The sequence below is a fragment of the Panthera leo genome, chromosome B4 (assembly GCF_018350215.1).
Source record: "Panthera leo isolate Ple1 chromosome B4, P.leo_Ple1_pat1.1, whole genome shotgun sequence".
NCBI classification, from domain to species: domain Eukaryota; kingdom Metazoa; phylum Chordata; class Mammalia; order Carnivora; family Felidae; genus Panthera; species Panthera leo.
In genome coordinates this window covers 11,357,754-11,379,581 of record NC_056685.1, presented here as the reverse complement: position 1 = coordinate 11,379,581, position 21,828 = coordinate 11,357,754, and the positions used below count along the sequence as shown (strand labels likewise).

Genomic DNA, 21,828 nt, shown 5'->3' with positions numbered 1-21,828 from the left:
TGAGGGCATCTTGCCTGTCCCATTCTGCTTCTTCCTTCCCACCCTCCAGTCACAGGCTCCTGGCTCATCCCAAATACCCTTCTAGGCTCTCGGGCTTCCTACGCACCACTCCTTCTCAATCCTCCCTCTCAGCTGCTTCTACCAACCCTTAAAACTGACCTCAAACGCTACATCCCCGGAGAACACCCATTGCCTTGATGATTAGTCACCAAATGAGTTTCCCTCACCACATTGTGTCGCAATTATTAGGGCACAGGCTTTCTTTTAAGATTGGAGACTTTCAGCTGACTCTTCCTGGTCAGCAGTGTTTAACACAATAGTGGTCTGGCTGCTACTCCAAGAAGCAGAGGACAAGAGATACCGCTGTCTTCTTGTATTTTTGACAGCCTGGAGCCTTAGACCACTTCCACGTGGGTTTCTGCACAGCCGATGGGCTGTTGGGGCAGGAGCACACAAATGCGGAATCAGTCACCTTCAGGAAGGCAGGATGGAGTGTCCCGGGGGTCTCTCACAGACCCCTCTCCGTAGGCTCAGTTACAACTTACAAAGCAGCCAGGCTCTCAAGTCAGCCAGAAAGGCAAAAATTATGTATATGGTAGTCAAAATTTCCCTCGAAAATTCTTTCCATTGCCCATAAAGTAGGATGCACACATTTTTCTATATTCAGCCCATTAAACTAATACATATTTAGAACTCAGTAATATAGAAAACTACAGATATTGCATAATAGAGAGCACACGCTATGTGCAAAAAATAACTTCACAGTACTTTTAATCACATGAAAGAGAGATGCATATGGTTGAATTTGCTTTAGTTGAACGTGTACATAATGTAAATCCACAGTTTAGTATTTTCATCAGTGATCTCAGAGCAAGAGCAACTAAGTTTGGGCGAAACAAAAATGACATTCGTTGAACGCCTGCTCCATGCCAAGCTCTGTGCTAAGTGCCTGTAAGTATTAACGAATGCCAGTGTCACCACCCAGTGAGGTCAGAAGCACTATTATGATGCCATTTTATAGACGAGCAAACTGAGACATAGAGAGGGTCAGACAACTGGTCAAGGGGACACGGCTGCTATGTGGTCTGAGAACGCGGCAGTCCGGCTCCCTGGCCACGCCCTACGCTGACTGCCTCCCTTAGCGGCTGTACGTTGACGGAGACCGTGTGCGTGTGGTGGTGGTGGTGATGGAGATCCTGGGGATTTCAGTTGAAAACAAACTCAAGTAGAGCAAAAATGTGACGTGCCTGCCAAAAAAGCGTGATTCTTGGACCACTTCAACACTTGCTCCAGAAATGGCAAGGAGAGGTCCTATTGTACGTTCAGTGGAAAGATCGGCTCACATCTGAAGTGCTGGGAGTCAACTCCAGTGATCTCTCTAAACCAAATACTGAGGAGACGAGCAGGGGTGTGGAAATAATACTTGATGGGGGAAGGAAGGGATGAAGGGGAGGGGGTGTGAAATGTGGGAGAGAAACCCCAAGAAGCAGAAGAACACAGAGTTCCAGCATACATTCTGGAATCAGCCTCCTGCACTCGTTGGGCAGGACACATTTTCCTTTTTACCACTCGGTTTTCTCCCCTGTAAAATAGGGGTATTATTGCTTACTTTGAAAAATTCTTACCAAGATGGAATGAGGTGATACACTAAGTCCCACGCAGAGCACTTGACCCACAGTAAGGACTCAAAAAAATTATCCATCGCTGTCAGCATTATGACATAGTAACAATGGGAAAAGTCTGTGAAGCCAGGGATTCGAGCCTAAGAATGAATTTCCTGATAGTTAAACTGTCCCAAAATAAAGGATGCTGCCTTAGAAGGTAGTAACTTCTCCGTCACTGGCCGTCCTGTCCACAACTTGGCAAGTTACACCCCGACACTGGGGGGTGTTACTCAGATGGTGGTCTAGGAACTCCTCACCTGACATTTTTATGCACCAATGATTCCACAGCATCCCAAGTAGGGTCACATATCCAAACCAAAAATAGAATCAACAGAGGCATAAAATAAGTAAAATTTATGCCTCTAGCTTCAGTTTGGTTTAGGTAAATACCCTCAAATCTTACCATTCTTCTAACAGTTTTTCACTTTATTTTTTATCCTTAAAAAAAAAAAAAAAAGACACAGCCAGTAGATTTGGAAGAAAGGGAGTTAACAAAGCTAAGTGGTCACTGTCAACAAGAAAAAAATCCCTCTGACCCTCCACAACCGTATGGTTAGAAGTGCAAAAGGAGATTCTAAAGTTTCAAAACAAAGTTCACAGTTTCCAAGGCCACACTTCACACATTTTAGATGATGGAAATGGGCATCAGGATTCTGATCGACACTGCCCTGTGTTCTCTGCGGCTACGGCTGTGACATTCCCGCTAAGCGGGGTGCTGTCAGGAGCACCAGCCACCCAGTTTCAGGAGCCACCTGTCACACCTAGAGACCAGTTTGGAAGGGAAACTTTTCTGCATATGGATTCCCAAACCCCTGTCTGCAGAAAGAGCTTTTTAAAAGTTCCTCAAAGCCCTGAAGTTGCTAGAGGAAGGGCTTATTAAGGAGGCTGAAATCTGAGCCCTTAGAGAAGGCTCGGATGAATTATGTAGAACCTGTAGGGGAAAGTGGGTGTTCAGCCTCCGGTTTTATCTACCCTTATTCCTGCCATCAAGGACACAGGCACCCACACCACACCATCTAGTCAAGTCTTGGGACAGAAGTGGGGTCATTCATTCTATCTGGTAATCGTAGCCCCTAAAGATATTACCTCCAAAATGAATTATCGTCATGTATTTACCTTATAGGATTCAGGCATGCGCCCTGAGTAGACTGATCTGAATTTTATAAGTACAACAATGCTAACAATAAAAGTCTCTATAAGAATTTTCCCCTGTCAACAAAATCATGAAAATTCTAAGTGCAGCGGTGTTTTGGAAGCAAAGAGCTCCAGCCTTTCGTTGTATAGGCGACAACGCTAAATGCACGAAGGACAGTGACTCACCCAGGCTGCACCAGGGGATACGTGACCTCCATGAGGAGAACCACCCCCTTTCTCTCTCTGCCAAGGTCTTCCTCCACCAGGACAACTGGGGGGAAATCCGGCTGTCCCTTGTCCCTGTTCCAGAGCCTCCTGCTACAGCCAGGACACCATCAAACGCACAGGACTAAAACTAGACCTGAGTCCACAGATGTAGGAAAATGCCAAGGGACAGCATTCCTTCCCTCTGTCTTGAGAGTCACCCTGTTCTTCAGTGAGGCCTCTCCATAACCCCTGAAGGGGCCTTGTCATCTTTTTTCCAGCTCAGAGTTTTGAAGCTCACTAAGCACAGCTCCCAGGGGCATCTGTGTGAGGCCCGAGGAGGAGGGACGATGGAAGGCACAAGCCTGTCACCTTCTCCTAAGGTACTGAAGAGCCCAAGAAAGTCTTTTTTTTTTTTTTTTTTTTTTTTTTTTTTTTAATTTTATTTTTGGGACAGAGAGAGACAGAGCATGAATGGGGGAGGGGCAGAGAGAGAGGGAGACACAGAATCGGAAACAGGCTCCAGGCTCCGAGCCATCGGCCCAGAGCCTGATGCGGGGCTCGAACTCACGGACCGCGAGATCGTGACCTAGCTGAAGTCGGACGCTTAACCGACTGCGCCACCCAGGCGCCCCAAGAGCCCAAGAAAGTCTTAAGAGGAGTAACTTTTTAGCTCCTGCACCCCAGGTCCCTTTCTATTAGCCTCTTAGTGGTCTAGCCTCAGACACAAAGTGCCCAGGGAAGTGCGGAAACTAGGCGTTCTCAGGAGAACGTGGGGCAAAGGGAAACTCTGGTGACGTTCTCCTGGAGTATCCAGGGGATTAGGGGCACAGGAAGGGTAGGGCCCATTAGTTGGGCAGGCACCTAGAGATGTGATCTCTGGGCCGAGGTTGAGCCTCCTCACCAGGAAGCAGATATCTGGGGCCAGAATAATCGCAGATTAGTCTCCAGAAACCAAAGGAACCAGGGGAGGGCAGTGCAGCTGCAGGAGTGGGAACAGTAGAGCTCCCATGAAGCAGAGGCTCTTATGGGCCCTAGGATGGCCTCTGCTCCACCCCTTCCAAGGACAGCAGAGATCTTGCGTTCTCCGTAATGTAATGGAATCTTTCTTCCAGGTTCTCTGCATCTGAATGGGGCCCCACAGTTCAGGGTCTCCCTCTGTTCTGGAACTCACCATTAGGAGCCAGCATATGGTAGTGGTTAGAACACTGGGAACCAAATACTTACATTCAAACCTTGGTTCTAGTACTCATGTGACCCTGGACAGATTGCTAAATATCTCTGTGCCTTAGGTTCCTCATCAGTAAAATGGAGTCCTCATAGGGTTCTTGTTTGGATTTAACCAAAAGGACTTATGGGGCACCTTGGTGGCTCAGTTGTTAAACGTCCAACTTCAACTGATCTCATGGTTCGTGGGTTTGAGCCCCGCATTGGGTTCTGTGCTGACAGCTCAGAGCCTGGAGCCTGCTTCAGATACTGTGTCTCCCTCTCTCTCTCTGCCCCTCCCCTGCTCACACTCTGTCTCTGTCTCTTGAAAATAAATGCCAAAGGGGCGCCTGGGTGGCGCAGTCGGTTAAGCGTCCGACTTCAGCCAGGTCACGATCTCGCGGTCCGTGAGTTCGAGCCCCGCGTCAGGCTCTGGGCTGATGGCTCGGAGCCTGGAGCCTGTTTCCGATTCTGTGTCTCCCTCTCTCTCTGCCCCTCCCCCGTTCATGCTCTGTCTCTCTCTGTCTCAAAAATAAATAAAAAACGTTGAAAAAAAAAATTAAAAAAAGAAAATAAATGCCAAAAAAAAATTTTTTTTAAAAGGACTCATAAGAGTGCCTTGTATGTACTAAGTTCTATATAAGCGTTTGCTATTATTATCTTTTCCCCCTGGAGTTTTCAGGTCTTGAATGCTATTAACCAAACTCAAAGGAAACGATGCACCAGACGGAAAGTCTAAATCGAGGCTTGCAACCACCGAGTAGATAGAAAAAAGTCTGGTCAGTTGGACAGTCTCTTTCCATTCAAGTAAGAGAAGTCTACTTGAGAAACTAGATAAAGATCAAAAGATTGCTTTCTGAGCCCAGAGTCAGATCATCATCCCTCTGGGTTGGCCACACAGAGAAGGACAGTGTCCTCTTTCCACTCCTGATCGTCCCTGCCAAGTGGACCTGAAGACTTGTGTCGGTGGGTCAGGACATACTCTGCCCCAAAAAGTGTTAGAGACAAATGGACCAACTCATGCTCAAACTCTTCCATTTTCAATGATATGTTTCATACTGGCAAAGAGGTTTTTCTGAGAGGCAGATGACAGAATGGGGTCTGAGAACGCAGGGAGAAGGTACCCTAGAATCGGGGGTGTGCCCCAAGAGAAGGGATCAGGCCACATGTCAGCAGTACGATTCACTGAAGGCAGCTGCACCGAGGCAGCATATGGATTATCACCTTGTTCATATCCATCTACAGAAAGCTTATGAACGTGACACTTAAAGCCATCTGCTGCCCATTTCTGCCATATCACCTGCTGTGATGCAGAGGTCAAGATCTTGAGCATCTCTTTCCAGGCCTGATCCAGTGACCTTCAGCTTTAGATCAGCCAGGTTGGGAGTCTTTGTCCCGCGGAAGTGGGCCGATGCTACAAGAGAGCCCATTGTTAAACATTTACCAGCACACCACAGGGCTGCTTCCTCACCACTTCACTGAAACGGCCCTTACGGGGCCAAATGACTTCACTGTCACTCAATCCAACTGGCACTGTTTGGTTTGTATTTTTCTCGAGCTCTCCAGAGCGTCTGATGGGTGATCACTTCCTCCCTCTTGAACCTCCTTTCCTGCCTAGCTGCTGGGGCCCTCTGCTGACTCTTCTTTTGTTTCTAAGCATGTTTACTCAGGTACTACAAGATTCACTTCTCCTACGAGGCCCTGAAATGTTGGGTGTTTCCCACAGCTCTCGCCCTGATCCTCGCAATACGGCCTTTAAGACACAGCTGGGTTGCTTCCTCCAGGAAGACCGCCTGACCTCACCTCCACCACAGATGAATGCCTGTCTCCTCATGTGTCCCCTCTGCTAGAGGGCAAGGACTTGGAAGACCAGGACATGGAATGACAGAAACAAGGAAAAAAACAATAATGATCAACAGCCCAGCCGCTACTGGCACTTACGCTCTACCAGGCATTGTCCCAAGTGTCTCGCACGGATGATTCCATTTTGCTGTTTACACCAACCCCATGAGTTCTCCCACGAGTCACTTGACACTTTCAGAGCTGAAATAACTTGCCCAAGATTACACACTGGTAGCAACTCCAAAGGGCAGGCGCTGAAGCCAACACGTGTAACCGTCATGGCCCCACCATGTCTTTTTCAGTTGGTGGAGCCCAAAAACGTGATTGCACCTATTTTTGAGGGGAAAAAAATCAGAGGGATGGAGAGGCAGGGGCATCCTGTCCAAGTGAATGTTCTGCAATCTCAGTGCAAGCTCTTGTTGATGACATTGTTGAAAAAAATGGAATGGTTCTTAACTGTGATCTACTTGGTTCTTTACAAGTACCAATTTTCAGGCTCGTGGGGCTGGATTTTTGTTGTAAAACACAACTTATGGTTCCTTCTTATCACCGGTTTCATGAAAATATTAATGCAGCATGAAAGGAGAAAAAATGCTACCTAAAGCCTGACGATCTTCAATCTCTCCACATAAACAGCAAAACACTTGACATAAATCTGCTCTTAGTTCCATGGATTCATTGGTATCTATATATTATATCCGGGGGATCTGTTTTGTTCTGTTATGAAATCTCAGGTTCCCCCCACCCATCCCAAATAAAATAAAAAGTGTCCTCTGGGTTTGAACTCCTGCTGGTTGTAAAAGCAAAGGTATCTTTGCGTTTGGGTAGGAAAGTGCCGTGATACATCTGAGCAAGTCTGCAAAGCTGTGTCTGGCTCCGGATCCTCAGGGTAATTAGAGCCTGCCAGGAATTTGCTGGAAGGTTTATGCTTTTGTGTCTGTGGTGGAGGCGGTGCACGCTCAGGGATGCTCAGTCAACGTGAACAGTGCAGGGGAGACATTCCTGGGAAATTAACACGTCACTAAGTGGCCAGGAGGTTTTCTGAATTCCTCTCATTACAAAATCCACAATTCTCAACAACAGTTTACCATTTACAGTGATGTTGTGGGATAGTTTATTAGAAGGTTCTTGAACAGTCAGCACTGGAGTATCCTCACTAATGAGGGAATGGGACACGCAGGTGGTAAATTTGTATTTGGCTTCAAAGCCCCATAGGAAAGAAAAAGAGAGAGGGAGGGAGGGAAGAGAGAAAGACAAGAGAGGAAAGGAAAGGAAAGGAAAGGAAAGGAAAGGAAAGGAAAGGAAAGGAAAGGAAAGGAAAGGAAAGGAAAGGAAAGGAGGGGAGGAGAAGAAGGAAGGAAGGAAGGAAGGAAGGAAGGAAGGAAGGAGGGGTAGAAGGAAGGAGGAAAGGGAAGGGAAGGGAAGGGAAGGGAAGGGAAGGGAAGGGAAGGGAAGGGAAGGGAAGGGAAGGGAAGGGAAAGGAAGGGAAGGGAAGGGAGAGAGGGAGGGAGGGAAATGAAAGAACTGGCATTTGCTGGAAACCTGTTCTGCCCAGTCTGAAGATGTTCCCACACCAATCTGGTGCTGGGAGCCCAAGAATGCAATCCCTGATATGACCCCCAGAGTGCAATTCACAAGAGATTTGACTCCATTTCCTTAAGAGGAGAGTGCATACACATTTTGTCACTCAATACCACTCATGGGCTGAAGTCAATTCCTTCACTGAGTGTTCACTGAGAGGTGGAGTTTGTCTATTCCCCCATCTAAATAGGAAGACCCAGCTCACGGGGATAATGACAAAATAAATGCCAAAATGGAAAATACTGGGCCTCAGGGGCCATGTCTGTGACGTGATGGAGGATGTGCTTTGTATGGAAGGCGCCTCTAAGAACCAGATTCTCTGATTCCAAGTTCAGGTGTCCATCACCACTGCTATCTGAGTGTTAACCACTGTGTGCCAGGTGCTCCCTAAGCACTCCTGGGTTTTAGAGAACAACAGAAAATTGAGTCAGAGAAGACATATGCCAAGGATGGAGGTGAAAATGTGAGCTTTGTTCCTGAGAGCTGGTGCTTCACTGACCCCTGAACTTTTTGTTTTTATTTGTTGTGTTTATTTTTGTTTTGTTTTGTTTTTAATTCCAACATAGCTGACATACTATACTTATGTTAGTTTGTTACGTTACATTAGTTTCAGGTGTACAATATCGTGATTCAACACTTCCGTACATCACCCAGCGCTCATCACAAGTGCACTCCTTAATCCCCATTACCTATTTCACCAGCCCCCAACCCCCTCCCCTCTGGAAACCAGCAGTTTGTTCTCTATAGTTAAGAGTCTGTTTCTTAGTTTGTCTCTTTTTTGTTTTCCTTTGTCCATTCGTCTTATTTGTTAAATTCCACATGAGTAAAAATCATATGGTATGTATCTTTCTCTGGCTGACTTATTTCACTTAGCATTATACTCTAGCTCCATCTATGTTGTTGTAAATGGCAAGATTTAAATCTTTTTCATGAAAGAATAATATTCCATTGATAATTATACCACATCCTTTTTATCCATTCATCTGTTGATGAACACCTGGGCTGCTTCCATAATTCGACTATTGTAAATAACGCTGCTATAAACATTGGGGTGCATGTATCTTCCAGAATTAGTGTTGCTGTATTCTTTGGGTAAATACCCACTACTGTAATTACTGGATTGTAGGACATTTCTATTTTTAATTTGGGGGGGGACCTCCATACTGTTTTCCACAATGGCTATTCCAGTTTGCATTCCCACCAACAGTATACAACGGTTCCTTTTTCTCCACATCCTCATCAACACCTAAACGCTAAAATGTTGACTTGAGCCTTCTGACAGGTGTGAGGTGGTATCTCATTGTGATTTTGATTTTCATTTCCCTGATGATGAGTGATGATGAGCACCTTTTCATGTGTCTGTTGGCCATTTGTGTGTCTTCTTTGGAGAAATGTCTTTCTGTGTCTTCTGCCCACTTTTTCATTGAATTATTGGGTTTGGGGGTGTTGAGTTTTCTAAGTTCTTTATATATTTTGGGTACTAACCCTTTACCAGGTATGTTGTTTGCAAATATCTTCTCCTATTTGGTAGGTTTTCTGTTAGTTTTGGTGATTGTTTTGCACAGCTTTGTTGCGCAGAAGCTTTTTATTTCAACGTAATCCCATTTTCTGTTAGTTTTGGTGATTGTTTCCCTTGCTGTGCAGAAGCTTTTTATTTTGACACAGTCCCAATAGTTTATTTTTGCTTTTGTTCCCCTTGCCTCTGGAGACATATCTAGAAAAATGTTTCAAAGGCCAATGTTGGAGAAATTACCACCTGTGTTCTCCTCTAGGATTTTTATGGTTTCAAGTCTCACATTTATGTCTTTAATCCATTTTGAGTTTCTTTTTGCGTATGGTGTAAGAAAGTGGTCCACGTTCATTCTTTTGCATGTAGCTGTCTCATTTTTCCGACACCATTTGTTAAAGAAACTGTTTTTTTTCCCATTGCATATCCTTGCCCACTTTGTCAAAGATTAACTGACCATATAAATGTGGGTTTATTTCTGGGTTTTCTATTCTGTTCCACTGATCTTTGCATCTGTTTTTGTGTCAGTACCATACTGTTTTGATTACTATACTTTTATAGTATCACTTGAAATCTAGAATTAGATACCTCCAGTTTTCCTTTTCTTTTTCAAGGGGCTTTTGTGGTGCCATACAAATTTTAGGATTGTTTGTTCTGTGAAAAAATGCTGGTGGTATTTTGATGCAATTGCATTAAATGTGTAGATTGCTTTGGATAGCACAGGCATTTTTACAAGTCTTTTACCCTCCTGGTTAAGTTTCCTCCTAGATATTATATTATCTTGGGTACAATTGTAAATGAGACCGTTTTTGTAATTTCCGTCTCTGCTGCTTCATTACTAGCATATAGAAATGCAACAAATTTCTGTACGTTGATTTTATATCCTGTGACCTTAATGAAGTCATTTATCAGTTCTAGTAGTTTTTCTGATTGATCCCCAGATTCCGTAGCCCAATCTGCAACCCTTGGCCCCGAAGGACAGCTGCAGGTCTCTGCTGCAGAAGGATCAGAATGTACTTGCCAAGGAAGCAAGAGGCCCCTCTGGGGCCAAGCTGTGCACTCAGGCCAGTCTCCCAGGCTCTCCATTGCTGCGTGGCTGCTCCTTGAACTGTGCAGGGGTGTGAAGGAGGCCAACGAGGCCAATGAGGAGCCTCTACTGACTGAGCTGCCGGAAGTCTGAAGCCCAGGAAATGCAGGTTTTACTCTGAGCACATGTTCTCATGTCAGTTTCACAGCATCTCTGAGCCAGGACGCCCAGATCTCCACTGTACTGAGCACAGGAAAGTGAGGCTCAGCAAGGTGGGGACAATGGACCAAGGTCAACCCAAGCAGGAAGGACAGCGGGATTGGTACCAAATGTGCCAGGTGCTCCAGCCTGTGCTGTCAGCCCTGCCCTAGAGGCACAGTGGGAGCCCTGGAAGGTGAGTGATTTGGCCCAAGTGCCACACGTGGCAGTGGCTGGGAGAGACTAAACAGAGCGCTATTTTCTGATCAATCACATAGACCTCATCACTAGGATAATAGCTTCATGTCTCCCTTCATGTCAAGGGAGAAAATGAACCTTGATTATACCATTGAAGATTTCATTTGTAAAATGATTCTTCTGACCTTAGAACCCATTGCAAATAGCTGTCTATGACCTCCAGGCACATCTTCTGCCCCAGAGGTCAGAGATTAGAGTGGTCTAGGCCACAAAATAGTGAAAGAACTCCTACAGGTCCAACCACAGCACAGAACTTTCGGATTCCTCATTTTAAACTCATTCTCCCCGAAGAACATCTGTTCATGATATTTCACACTGCTGGCTCCACTGGTACAGGATGTTAGCAGAAGAACTAGTGATTTTCTAGAACTATTTAAAGGAGTACTAGGGGGACTGCTGGGTGGATCAGTCAGTTAGGTATCCGACTCTTGATTTTGGCTTGGGTCATGATCTCTGCACTCCTTAACAGTTCATGAGTTTGAGCCCCATGTCAAGCTCTGCACTCTGTCAGTGCAGAGTGAGATTCTCTCTCTCTCTCTTTCTCTCTCTCTCAGCCCCTGTGCCCCCCAAAATAAATAAATAAATAAATAGATAGATAGATAGATAAATAAATATTTTTAACAAAAGAAGTATTGGAGCACAGAAACATGGAAAAGAAACAAGAAAGAATAATACACAAAAAATGCCAACTAATACAAGTAGGTAACATTTATTGAGCACATATAAGTCAAGCACTGTTCCTAGTATTTTATGGGATTTAATTCATTTAATTTCACGCTAACCTTCAAGATAAGCACTGCCATTAGCCTCTTTGTACAGATGGAGAAACTGAGGCACAGAGATGAGAACGAACCTCATGACTCAATTTGTACACCCAGTGAGACCTCAACCCTCCCTGTGACCCCCAAGTTACATCGCCTGACCACCAAAAATGGGCACCACACTAGCCTTTAATGGGAAGATGACTTCCTCCCTCAACCAATTCCCCTGCTTTGTTTCAAGGAAAGGAAAACAAGTCAAATATAAACTAACTTCTCCTAGTCGAGGAGTGGACAGCAAGGCTCCAGCTTATTGCTGAGTCTCAGACATTTCTCCTCTTCATCAGTGGTCAGCTGGACAATCAAGAATGGCCTGGCCAACAGGTGCACGAAATGGTGCTTCCTATCACTGATCATCAGGGAAATCCAAGTCAAAACCACAGTGAGATATTGCCTCTCGCCTGGGCTATAATCAAAAACACAAGAAACGACAAGTGTGGGCAAGAATGTGGATAAAAGGGAGCCCTCGTGCACTGTTGGTGGGACAGCCGTTATGGAACAGTATGGAGGTTCCTCAAAGAATTAAAACTAGATTCCCATATAATCCAGCAGTCCTATTTCTGAAGATATACCCAAAGAAAATGAGATCGGGAGCCTAAAGAAATATCTGCACCCCCATGTTCATTGTGGCCTTGTTCACAGTAGCCGAGACATGGAGACAACCTAAGGGTCCATTGGTGGGTGAATGGGTAAAAGAAATTATGGTGTATGTGGATAGTAGAATATTATTCAGCCACGAAAAAGGTATAGAAATGCTGCCATTTGCAACAACATAGATGGAACTCAAGGCCATGACACTAAGTGACCTAAGTCAGAGAAAAATAATACTGGATGATCACATATGTGGAATCTCCAAGAGCCAAATTCACAGAAACAGAGAGTAGAATGGGGGTTGGCAGGGGCTGGAGGGAAAAACGGAAAGGGGTCGGTCAGGGCACACCGGTTTCTAGTTATAAGGTGAGTAAGTCTGGCGGATATCAGCATGGTGACAATATAGTTAGCAAGCACTGTATACTTGAAAGAGTAGTTCTTGAGTGTTCTCACCACCATCACCACCACATCATGGTAATTCCAGGAGGTGATACAGGTATTCACAAGTCTTACTGTGGTCATCATCTCATTATATGTATGTATGCATGTATGTGTGTATATACATATATATGTGTATATATATATAAAATCATTAAGTGTACACCTTCAACTTCCACAATGTTATATGTCACTTACACCTCCAGAAAGCTAAAAAAAAGAATTAGCCCATTCTAAGAGTAGAAGGGCGTTTGCTCTACAGAGAGGTAGGTTTGAGTTTGGGCTATAGGGACACCACTTCCTGCTGGGGGACCACTGGCAAGATGAGCCTTGGGTCCCTCTTCTATGAATTGAGTATCATAATATTTAACTCCCAGCATCCTCATGTTGTTTTAAAAAGCTGATATATACAAAGTGCTTGGCACGGTGTTTGACATGCTGTAGGGAATCAGTAAACAGAAGCTGTTACCACACAAACTGCAGCCGTGAAAAACAACCTGTGTGTCCTCTGGACTGGCTCAGGACTAGGAGTAGAGCAGAGATCTGCTCGGGGAGGGTGTTTCCAGCAAACTCGTCAGGAAAGGGGCGCCTGGGTGGCTCAGTCAGTCAAATGTCTGCTGACAGTGCAGAGCCTACTTGGGACTCTCTCTCTCTCCCTCTCTCTCTGCCCCTCCCCTGCTCACTCAACTTTCCCTTTCTCTCTCAAAATAAATTTAAAAACTTAAAAAGCAACAACAACAATGAAATCATCAGCAAGCCACGAATTAAAACCCCTGCCTTCCACCAGGAGCCCCATCCTGCGAGGACCACCCACGGTTCCCACAACTACCCAGCAGATCTCCAGTGAAGCCCTGATCTACTGATGTTTGTGGCCTCTAGAACCTCAGGGCAAGCTCAGCCGAGCATGTGAAGTGTGGAGAAGATCCTGGCCTCCTCATAATTAGCCGGAGTCCTCATCTCTCTGAGACCTAGATACTCTGTCTCTGGATGTGGCTGCGTCTGTGCAGGCGCGTGGAGGAGAAAGGAGGCAGCACGCGGGGCAGAGGGTCCCGGGGTCGAGGTTTAGCGGACCCTCAGGAGAGGGACCCGCAGGATGCTGGCCAGTCCCAGCCCCTCTGCTCAGGTGGATATGGGGACGGAGCTCCTGTTTTCACTCAAAGAGCTCTTCTGGTTGCTCTGGGCTCCAAGGCGTGTGGCTGAGAAACAAGCAGAGCAAGAGCACCTGGGTTCGCCTTCTTCTCTGACCTCAACTGGCCCCCAGCAGTCAGGACACGGGTGACCCTGGCAATGCCCGACTCTGCCCTGTGCCTCCCGGCCCCTGCATCGACCCAGAGCCCCGCAGACTGTCTGGGCACGGCTGCTGGCACAGCCCCCGCCCCCAGTCCTGGGGCCTCGGGGGGAGGCTAGGCTGCTGACTTTTGTTTCCCAATAACTCCCGTTTCCAAGAGCTCCCTGCCAACGAGAGAGGGAGGGAGTTGGCCACAAACGACCATGTTCAAGGGCAGCCCAGGGCTGAGGCAGGAATGCAGGCCACACAGGCCATGGGCTCTGACCAACTGCCCACAGTACACCTGCCCCAAGGGCATCCACTCCCTCGTGCCCTCCTTCACCAGCTGACTCCTGACAATACCCCTCCTCTGGACCATTCCTCCGAAAGCAGCAAACGGGAATTATACTGTACAAGTCCTGCTGGGCCACAGAAAAGAGGATGGAGAAGAGCCACCAGGGGTCACCGTGGACCCCTGAGTGGCCCGAAGTGGTCCCAAGGTGCTGGAAGTGTGGGTAGCTGGGGGCAAAATGCCACTGATAGGTGGGCAGGGTGAGCAGACACCAGCACAAACACTACACACACACACACACACACACACACACACACACACACACACACACACACAGCTCTTTCCACCCTCCAACCCTATGTTAGAAGCCATGTGATTTACAGGGAGGTGCCCGGAACTAGGTGCTGTTGAGTCGTGTGTCTAGTCCCAGCTTTCTCGCTTCCTAGTCTCATGGCCTTCATCTATCCAGGCCTCACTTGTTCTCTCTGTAAAATGAAAACATCGCACTGGGTCAGGACTTCCCAAAGCATGGTTCTACGGTACGCTAGTGTCCGGGAAGAGGGATTCTGTCATCAATAAGTCTGGACACGCTGGGCACTACCACCACAGGCACACTTCTCTCCCATTCTTGGGGCTTCACACTGCACCTAGGGCTCACACGCTTCACCTTTTCGGTACCTCTAGATACCTAAGAGACCAACAGTACACATTCTGACACTTCAGTGGAAGCTGAAACATTGGAAGCAATCCCTAGAAATGCTCCCCGTATCACTTGCAAGTAACAGGTGACAAATTATTACTAATCTCAGGAATGAGTCAACCTGAGATCATTAAGACTGACCCTCAAATTCCAGAAACCCTTTGAATCGCATCAAATAATAGCTTCCAGAAAGTTCTCCAGAGAAGCCAAGCGCACTGATTACATCTTGGATGAGGCAGAAATCCAGTATCCTGTCTGCCAATGCTGTATAAGCACTTTTGCTAACGCGTCAAAGATTTACTGTGTATGTTTCATCTCATTACTGATTAATGTCCATCACCATCAAAGATGCTGGCCCTTGTACTATTTCCTGTGCCCAATTTCCACCAGCCTCGGGATTTTCGCCCGACTTGTTCGCACACATTCATCTCATCGCGTTGCCTCTGCTGCTATATCCGTTCGCCCTGAGAAATGCTTCTGCACCAGACAGTGGCCTGGTTGGGTGCTAAGAATTTGAAAATGTATGAGAAATAATCCCAGGCTCTGGGAGGTGCCCCTCCAACCTGAGAAGGCGAGGATGGTTGTGGGGCAGGAAGGGACCCTGCAGGCAGGTGAGAGCATTCTAGGCACCAGAAAGTAATGCAAAGTCCCAGAGGTCCCCAGGTGCACAGCGTTTCCGGAATGGAAGTGCAGGTAAGTCACGGCAAGAACGTGTTTGTGGGCTGGAGGGGTATACAGTAGGGCTGGAAAGGTAGTTTGGGCCATGTTATGACCAGTCTGGCATGCAAAAGTAAGGAGCCTGATCTTTATCCTGGAGATGGAGGGGAAGCCCACCAAGACTGTGTATAGAAGGGACTGGTGTGGTCAGGTCTGAGTTTGAGAAGAATCAAGTCGAAAAGACATGAGAATGAGCTCAGACAGGTGTAGCCCACTCATCAGCTGTGCTCCCAGGGAAAGTTCCACTTGGGTGAAAACGTGAAGGATGAATTGGAAGGGAGAAGCAAGGCCAGCTAGGGGACCTCTTCCAATCGTTCAAGTAAGAGAGGACGAGGGCACTGAATGGGGAAAGTCTCATGACAAACCTAAGACATTTCAGAGGCTGAAGTGAGGTGCCCAAAGGATCAAGTAAATGGGGGCACCGCTGGGTGGGAGGCAGTGCTGTGCCTTTTTCCCTTGGAAATGTCAAATGTGATTCCTGGGTTTTTCTGGCTTTGACAGCTCCGTAACCAGCAGGAGACACGGACATGGCAGGAAAAGCCAGTCTGGGTGGGGGATAAGGAATCTGGACACATTAAGCTTCAGGCAACTGCAGGAAATTTATAGGGGAATATCAAACAAGCAGTTAGAAACGCACGGGTGCAGTTTCCAGGCGAAATCCGGGCTGGAGCTGCAGCGCGAGCCTGAATTCAGATGTCCTCAACTTAGAAATTTCCACCCAGCGGAGTGTGCACATTGGACAGTCCCCTCTGCAGGCCCAGAGCCCGCCCATCGGTCACAGAACCTGAGACAGGCGACACAGGGGCCCCACAAATAAGTGCTTACTAAGTGTTCAAAACCTATGCGTTGCTCTTTATCTTCACTTACATTTATTTTTTTTTAATTTCTTTAATGTTTATTTCTTTTTGATAGAGACCGAGTGTGAATGGGGGAGGGGCAGAGAGAGAGGGAGACACAGAATCCGAAGCAGGCTCCAGGCTCCGAGCCATCAGCACAGAGCCCAACAGGGGACTCGAACTCATTAACTGTGAGATCGTGACCTGGGCCAAAATTGGACGCTTAAACGACTGAGCCTCCCAGGTGCCTCTATCTTGACTTACATTTAAATAGAGGTGTTTCTGGTGTCCTGGGAATTCATCATGTAAGATGGGCCTGCTACCCAGGAGGGTGAAGCTCTAATCTAATCTAAGTCAGAGGGTCCCCATGGACCCATGAACTCACTCTGTTCGAAAGGCCACTCTCTCTTGCCTAATATAAAGAGTTTCTGTCACCCGGGGATCTTCTTGTCACTGAGGCTGTGAAAGGGCGGGCCTATGCCGGCCGACTCCATCTTGTTCTGTGTCCTTCACCTTGACCACACCTCCTCCCCTTGAGTAACCCCCCCCCCCTCACCTGCCTAACAGGACTCGGACCCTTCCCCAGGACCCTTCCCCAGCCAATCAGCTGAGGCCATAGCCATTAAGTCACCAACTGCCCCTAGGCCCCAATAAAACCTTTGTCCTTTTGAAGCTCTCTCTCCCTGGTATCTCACCGCTGTGTGGGTGCAGGTAGGGGATTGAGCTCGAGCTAGCTCGAATAAAGGCTCTTTGCTTTTGCATCGGACTCGGCTCCCTAGTGGTCTTTGGGGATCACGAATTCTGGGCATAACAGCTGTTTTCACACATTCTCTGGCTTGGAAAAGTAATTGGCTGAAGAGATTCCTGTTACCTTGGACTGCTTTTGAAAGTGAAGTAAACAAGAGGCTGTGAATAAAGATGACAAGTGAGCTCATAATGAGCTTTCCAATTATTTCACTGTAATCAGACTTTGTTTTGGATAAAGAACCGGTCACATGAAACAAGAGTTTCACGCAAGTATGGGAAGGCAGACGGAATCACAGGGGATGTTTTTCAAATCATGAGTAGGCATTCCCCTACTTCTGGAAGATTCCAAAGTCCTAACCTCCTAAGGGAGGTCCCATTCTTCCAGCAGTGCTCACGGGTAGGAGGGGACTTCTGTTCTCTCCTGACAGCTGAGCTCCTAGTCCACAGATGCGTGATGCACACCAGGTAAGCTGAAATGAGCCAAACGGTTGTGAGAAGAAAGCCCTTCTAACACATGAAGTCATGGGGCGCCAGGGTGACTGTCGGTTGAGTGTCCAACTTCAGCTCAGACCATGATCTCATGGTTCGTGAGATTGAGCCCTGCGACGGGCTCTGTGCTGACAGCTCAGAGCCTGGAGCTTGCTTCAGATTCTGTCTCCCTCTCTCTCTGTCCCTCCCACACTCACACTCTCACTAAAATGTTAAACAAAAACAAAAACAACAGACATGAAGTCGTGTTCACAACCTGCATCTTCAAGGACTGAATTGAGACTCCCATGTAAGAAGCCCTCCACATACCTGCCAGGTCAGGGACTATGTGAGACTCAGAGAGTGTTAAAGCCTGTGCATTCCCATGTGTTTTCATATAAGGATCGGCCAGAACAAAATGGAACAAGATTGGTCATAAAAGAAAAACTTGCTTGCGCTATTTACAGGCCATAGGGTACTTGTGGGTGGAAGTTCATGCCACAAAATACTGATAAAAGACTTAAAGATTTCTGAGCAAACAGCTTGTATAGTTCAGTAAATTAGAGGGAAAATTCTTTCATTATCACACACTGTGGTCACTAAAAGGGAGAGACTACCACATTTCACCAGATCAGCATTTGCTAAACAAAGGAGCTTGGAATTTCCTTGGAATCAAAACATAGGTTCATTGACCCCTCTATATTTTGTTTAAAAAAACTGAAAACAAAATGTGAATGGATTACAGAGTAGACACTCTTTCTAGGTTTTGCCTTGAGTTACATAAAGCAGCTGAGCTAAAGTGTAGGATCCATGGTCTGTAATGTCACTCTGGAGTTGAATTCGTCCCAAAGGGAACATTTAACCAAACTTGGGGGCACCTTCCTAGCTTCCCACTTATTAGGCAGCTGGAAACTAGAATTAAATCTACTTTAGTATTTCTCTCTTTTTATTTTCCAGAGTCAGTGTTTTTACAACCTTCTATTGTTCTCTGTTTTCTTAGAAAATAAGGCCACTTGTTGATAGCAGGCTTGCTAACCTTAATGTGTGTGTTCAAGCCTCTTCTGGTTGATAATGAGGCATTTATACAATGTTGACATTCTTCTCATCTCCAGAGACTGACACTAGGGATCTCCCTGGAGGGACTCTGCTGCCTTCCTCCTGGAGCCCATGTGGAAGCTTTATTAATACTTATGGGCAGGGCGCCATTATTCAAATGCAAGAGCTCACACGGGCTCACTAAAGAGGAACATCTCTAATTGGAGACACAAAGCCAGAGCAGGAGGATTGCCTCACCTCTTGTATTCCTGTTCCCGTCTACCATGGAATGACCCTGTCTCTACCGTGGAATGACCCTGTCTTTACCAGGGAATGGGCTTGTTAGGAAAGGGACTCAGCAGGGAAGAAACACTGAAGCATTGCAAAGCATATGCTTCCTTCTCATTTTGTATGTGCTTTGGTCAGAGGATTTCTCCTACTCCTGTGATGCCAGTTGGGTACAATGAAGTCATGAAATCCCCCTAGGATCCAGTAAGCCAGACGCTTGTGTCTTCTCTGTCCCCACACCACACCCTCCGGGCTCTAGGAGACCAGTTATTGAACAAGAAACTAGGGCAGCAGAGCCTTGCCTGAATTGACTAAATCTTCCCTACTCAAATTTTAAAAACAGGGCAAGGACAGGAAAGCCCTTCTATTTCTAACACTCTAACCCAAAACTTGACCCATAATCTTACAGCTCAAGAAAATGGAATGTTTGGTCCAACTAATCCAAGAAAGATACTAAGTCACCGCTATTGCTCAATAAATAATGACGATAAACATTTATTATCAGCCATAAGACCATGTGGACCCAGAGAATCCCCAGACACATCTATTGCTTCTCTAATTTATGGGGAGTTGGCATCCCCCTTCTCAATTCTATGAATATTTGTACATTCCTCTGCTGATTCCAAAGTAGTTGTCTTGGGGTGCCTGGGTGGCTCAATTGGTTACGTGTCCGACTTCAGCTCAGGTCATGATCTTGCGGTTTGTGGGTTCAAGCCCTGCATCAGGCTCTGTGCAGACAGCTCAGAGCCTGGAGCCTGTTTTGGATTCTGTGTCTCCCTCTCTCTCTGCCTCTCCCCCGCTCATGCCCCATCCTTCCCTCCCTCCCTCTCTCTCTCTCTCTCTCTCTCTCTCTCTCAAAAATAAATAAACATTTAAAAAATTTAAAAAAACAAAACAAAGTAGTTGTCTTGTCTATACTCTCCTTATTCAACTCCCACCCCAAATACAGGGATTACATCACATCACACATATTGAGATATTTTGGTCTTTGTAGACCTAATAAAAATAGATTTGCTGTATCTAGTCACTGCACATAGAGCAGATAGTATGTCATTTACAGGCCCCTCATTCAAACATTAATCTGCCTTGGTCTAATTTTGTTTCTGTCCAGGGGCAGTCCCTGGATTGCAGAGGTTCAACGGACAACCAAAAGCGAGGAAAGTTTCAGGAACCTGTCAGTATAGATCCTCTCTCCTCCCTTCAGTCCTTCCATCTTGCCTTCATCCCTACAACCCAGCCAGTGTTCCAAAGATCATTTGCTCTCAGTGTTGCTCTATGACACAAGCAATTCTCGGACTTTGGCAAACTCAAAAAGAATGCCCAGGGATTTGACTTCTCAGTGGGCTGTTCTAAATCTGCAGGAGGTAGACTAGCCCAAAACATACTCCATTTTCTTTTTTTGTTAATGTTTGTTTATTTTGAGAGAGACAGAGAGAGCCGAGCAGGGGAGGAGCAGAGAGAGAGGGAGAGAATCCCAAGTAGGCTCTGCACTACCAGCACAGTGCCTGAAGCAGAAGAGCTTGATCTCAAGAACCATGAACTGGTGACCTGAGCTGAAACCAAGAGCCGGAGGCTCAACTGACTGAGCGACCCAGAGGCCCCAATCCATTTTCTTTTGAAAGTAAGTTTGTTCCCTCAGACATGTAAAATGTTGCCTAGCACATAGTAGGTACTCAAAAAATATGAGTTAAAACTCCTCAGTTTCTCTACATCCTCTCTTGGGTCCTCTCTTTGCATGGAGCCCAAATTGATGCATCTTGGGAGCACTTTAGGGGCAGAATGGCTGCATCATTCACGTTTTATCATGCTGGAGAACAGCTGGAGGAAATGAAACCATCTCAGCTGAAGCGGGAAGCCACACATAATCACGTGCTCCGACCAGATGTGCTACCATGATGGTCCACCATGGATGCGCATGAATAATGGAAAAGCAATCAAATATCCTCGAATATTTTCATTTTCACAGCAGGGACCCCGGTTCAGCTATTGCTTTCATGTGGCAACACTGCAAATCAAGGCAGGAAAGAGGTCTTTCTGGAGCTCAGAAGCGATCATCCTTCGCCCAGGAAATGTGACCGCAGGGCTTGCACAGAAAGACCTTGCGTAACTTACAAACCCATGTGCTCTATGGTGCTGTCTTCCTTGATGTGAGCTCTTCAACGACTGGACTGGGCGTATGTTTCTCCCTTACTGGCATCCAGCATGGTAACAAATGCACCGGGGGCTGGCAAATGTTTATTTCTGTTGCTCAATAATGATCCCAGCATCGATTTATTGTCCAGGTCACCGTCTCAGGTGTTTTGACAGAATACAGCACACCTCATTTTATTGCACTTCTCTTTATAATGCTTTGCAGATGTTGCTTATTTTATTTTATTTTATTTTATTTTATTTTATTATTTTATTTTTTTTGCATATTGAAGGTTTGTGGCAACTTTGCATCAAGCAAGTCTGTTGGCATCATTTTTCCAACAGCATTGACTCACTTCATGTCTCTGTGTTACATTTTAATAATTCTCACAATGCTTCACTTTTCATTGTTATTATATTTGTTATGGGGATCCGTGATCAGACAATATGACTCGCTGAAAGCTCAGATGCTGGCTAACCTTTTTTGGCAATAAAGTGTTTTTTAATTAAGGCATGAATATTATTATTTTAGACATAATGCTGTTGCACAATTAACAGACTACAGTACGGTGTAAGCTTCACCGCTCTATGCTCTGGGAAACCAAAACATTCTTTTGACTCACTGTACTGCAAAATTTGCTTTACTGTCATGCTCTGGGACCAAACCCACAATATCTTTAAGGTCTGCCTGTACAGATCCTGGAGATCTGGTTAGAGCACAAATAAAGCTACCCCAGCTAGCACCAGCAAACATCTAGCTTCCTGCATCTTTGAAAAGAGAGTCAAGAGCTGACCATAGATGTGGACACCCTCTGATGGCCGCCCAGGAGAACTGGGAAGTGGATACAGAACTGGCCGAGGATGTGACTGAAGCCAGGAT

The 21,828-nt window shown here is 46.2% G+C and overlaps 1 protein-coding gene across 9 annotated transcripts in view; it reads right to left on the bottom strand.

Annotated features, from left to right (window-relative positions):
* The window catches only part of CAMK1D (calcium/calmodulin dependent protein kinase ID), a 501,235-nt gene that overhangs the window by 212,866 nt on the left and 266,541 nt on the right, over positions 1–21,828 (bottom strand). Inside the window, exon 1 of one of the 9 annotated variants that reach the window (XM_042944892.1) lies at positions 1,626–3,398. The exons of the other annotated variants lie outside the window; for them this stretch is intronic. Coding sequence (XP_042800826.1) covers positions 1,626–1,714 — 89 coding nt within the window. The 5' untranslated portion in view covers positions 1,715–3,398. Of the gene's footprint in view, positions 1–1,625; positions 3,399–21,828 lie in introns of those variants that run through there. 9 annotated transcript variants of the gene reach the window in all.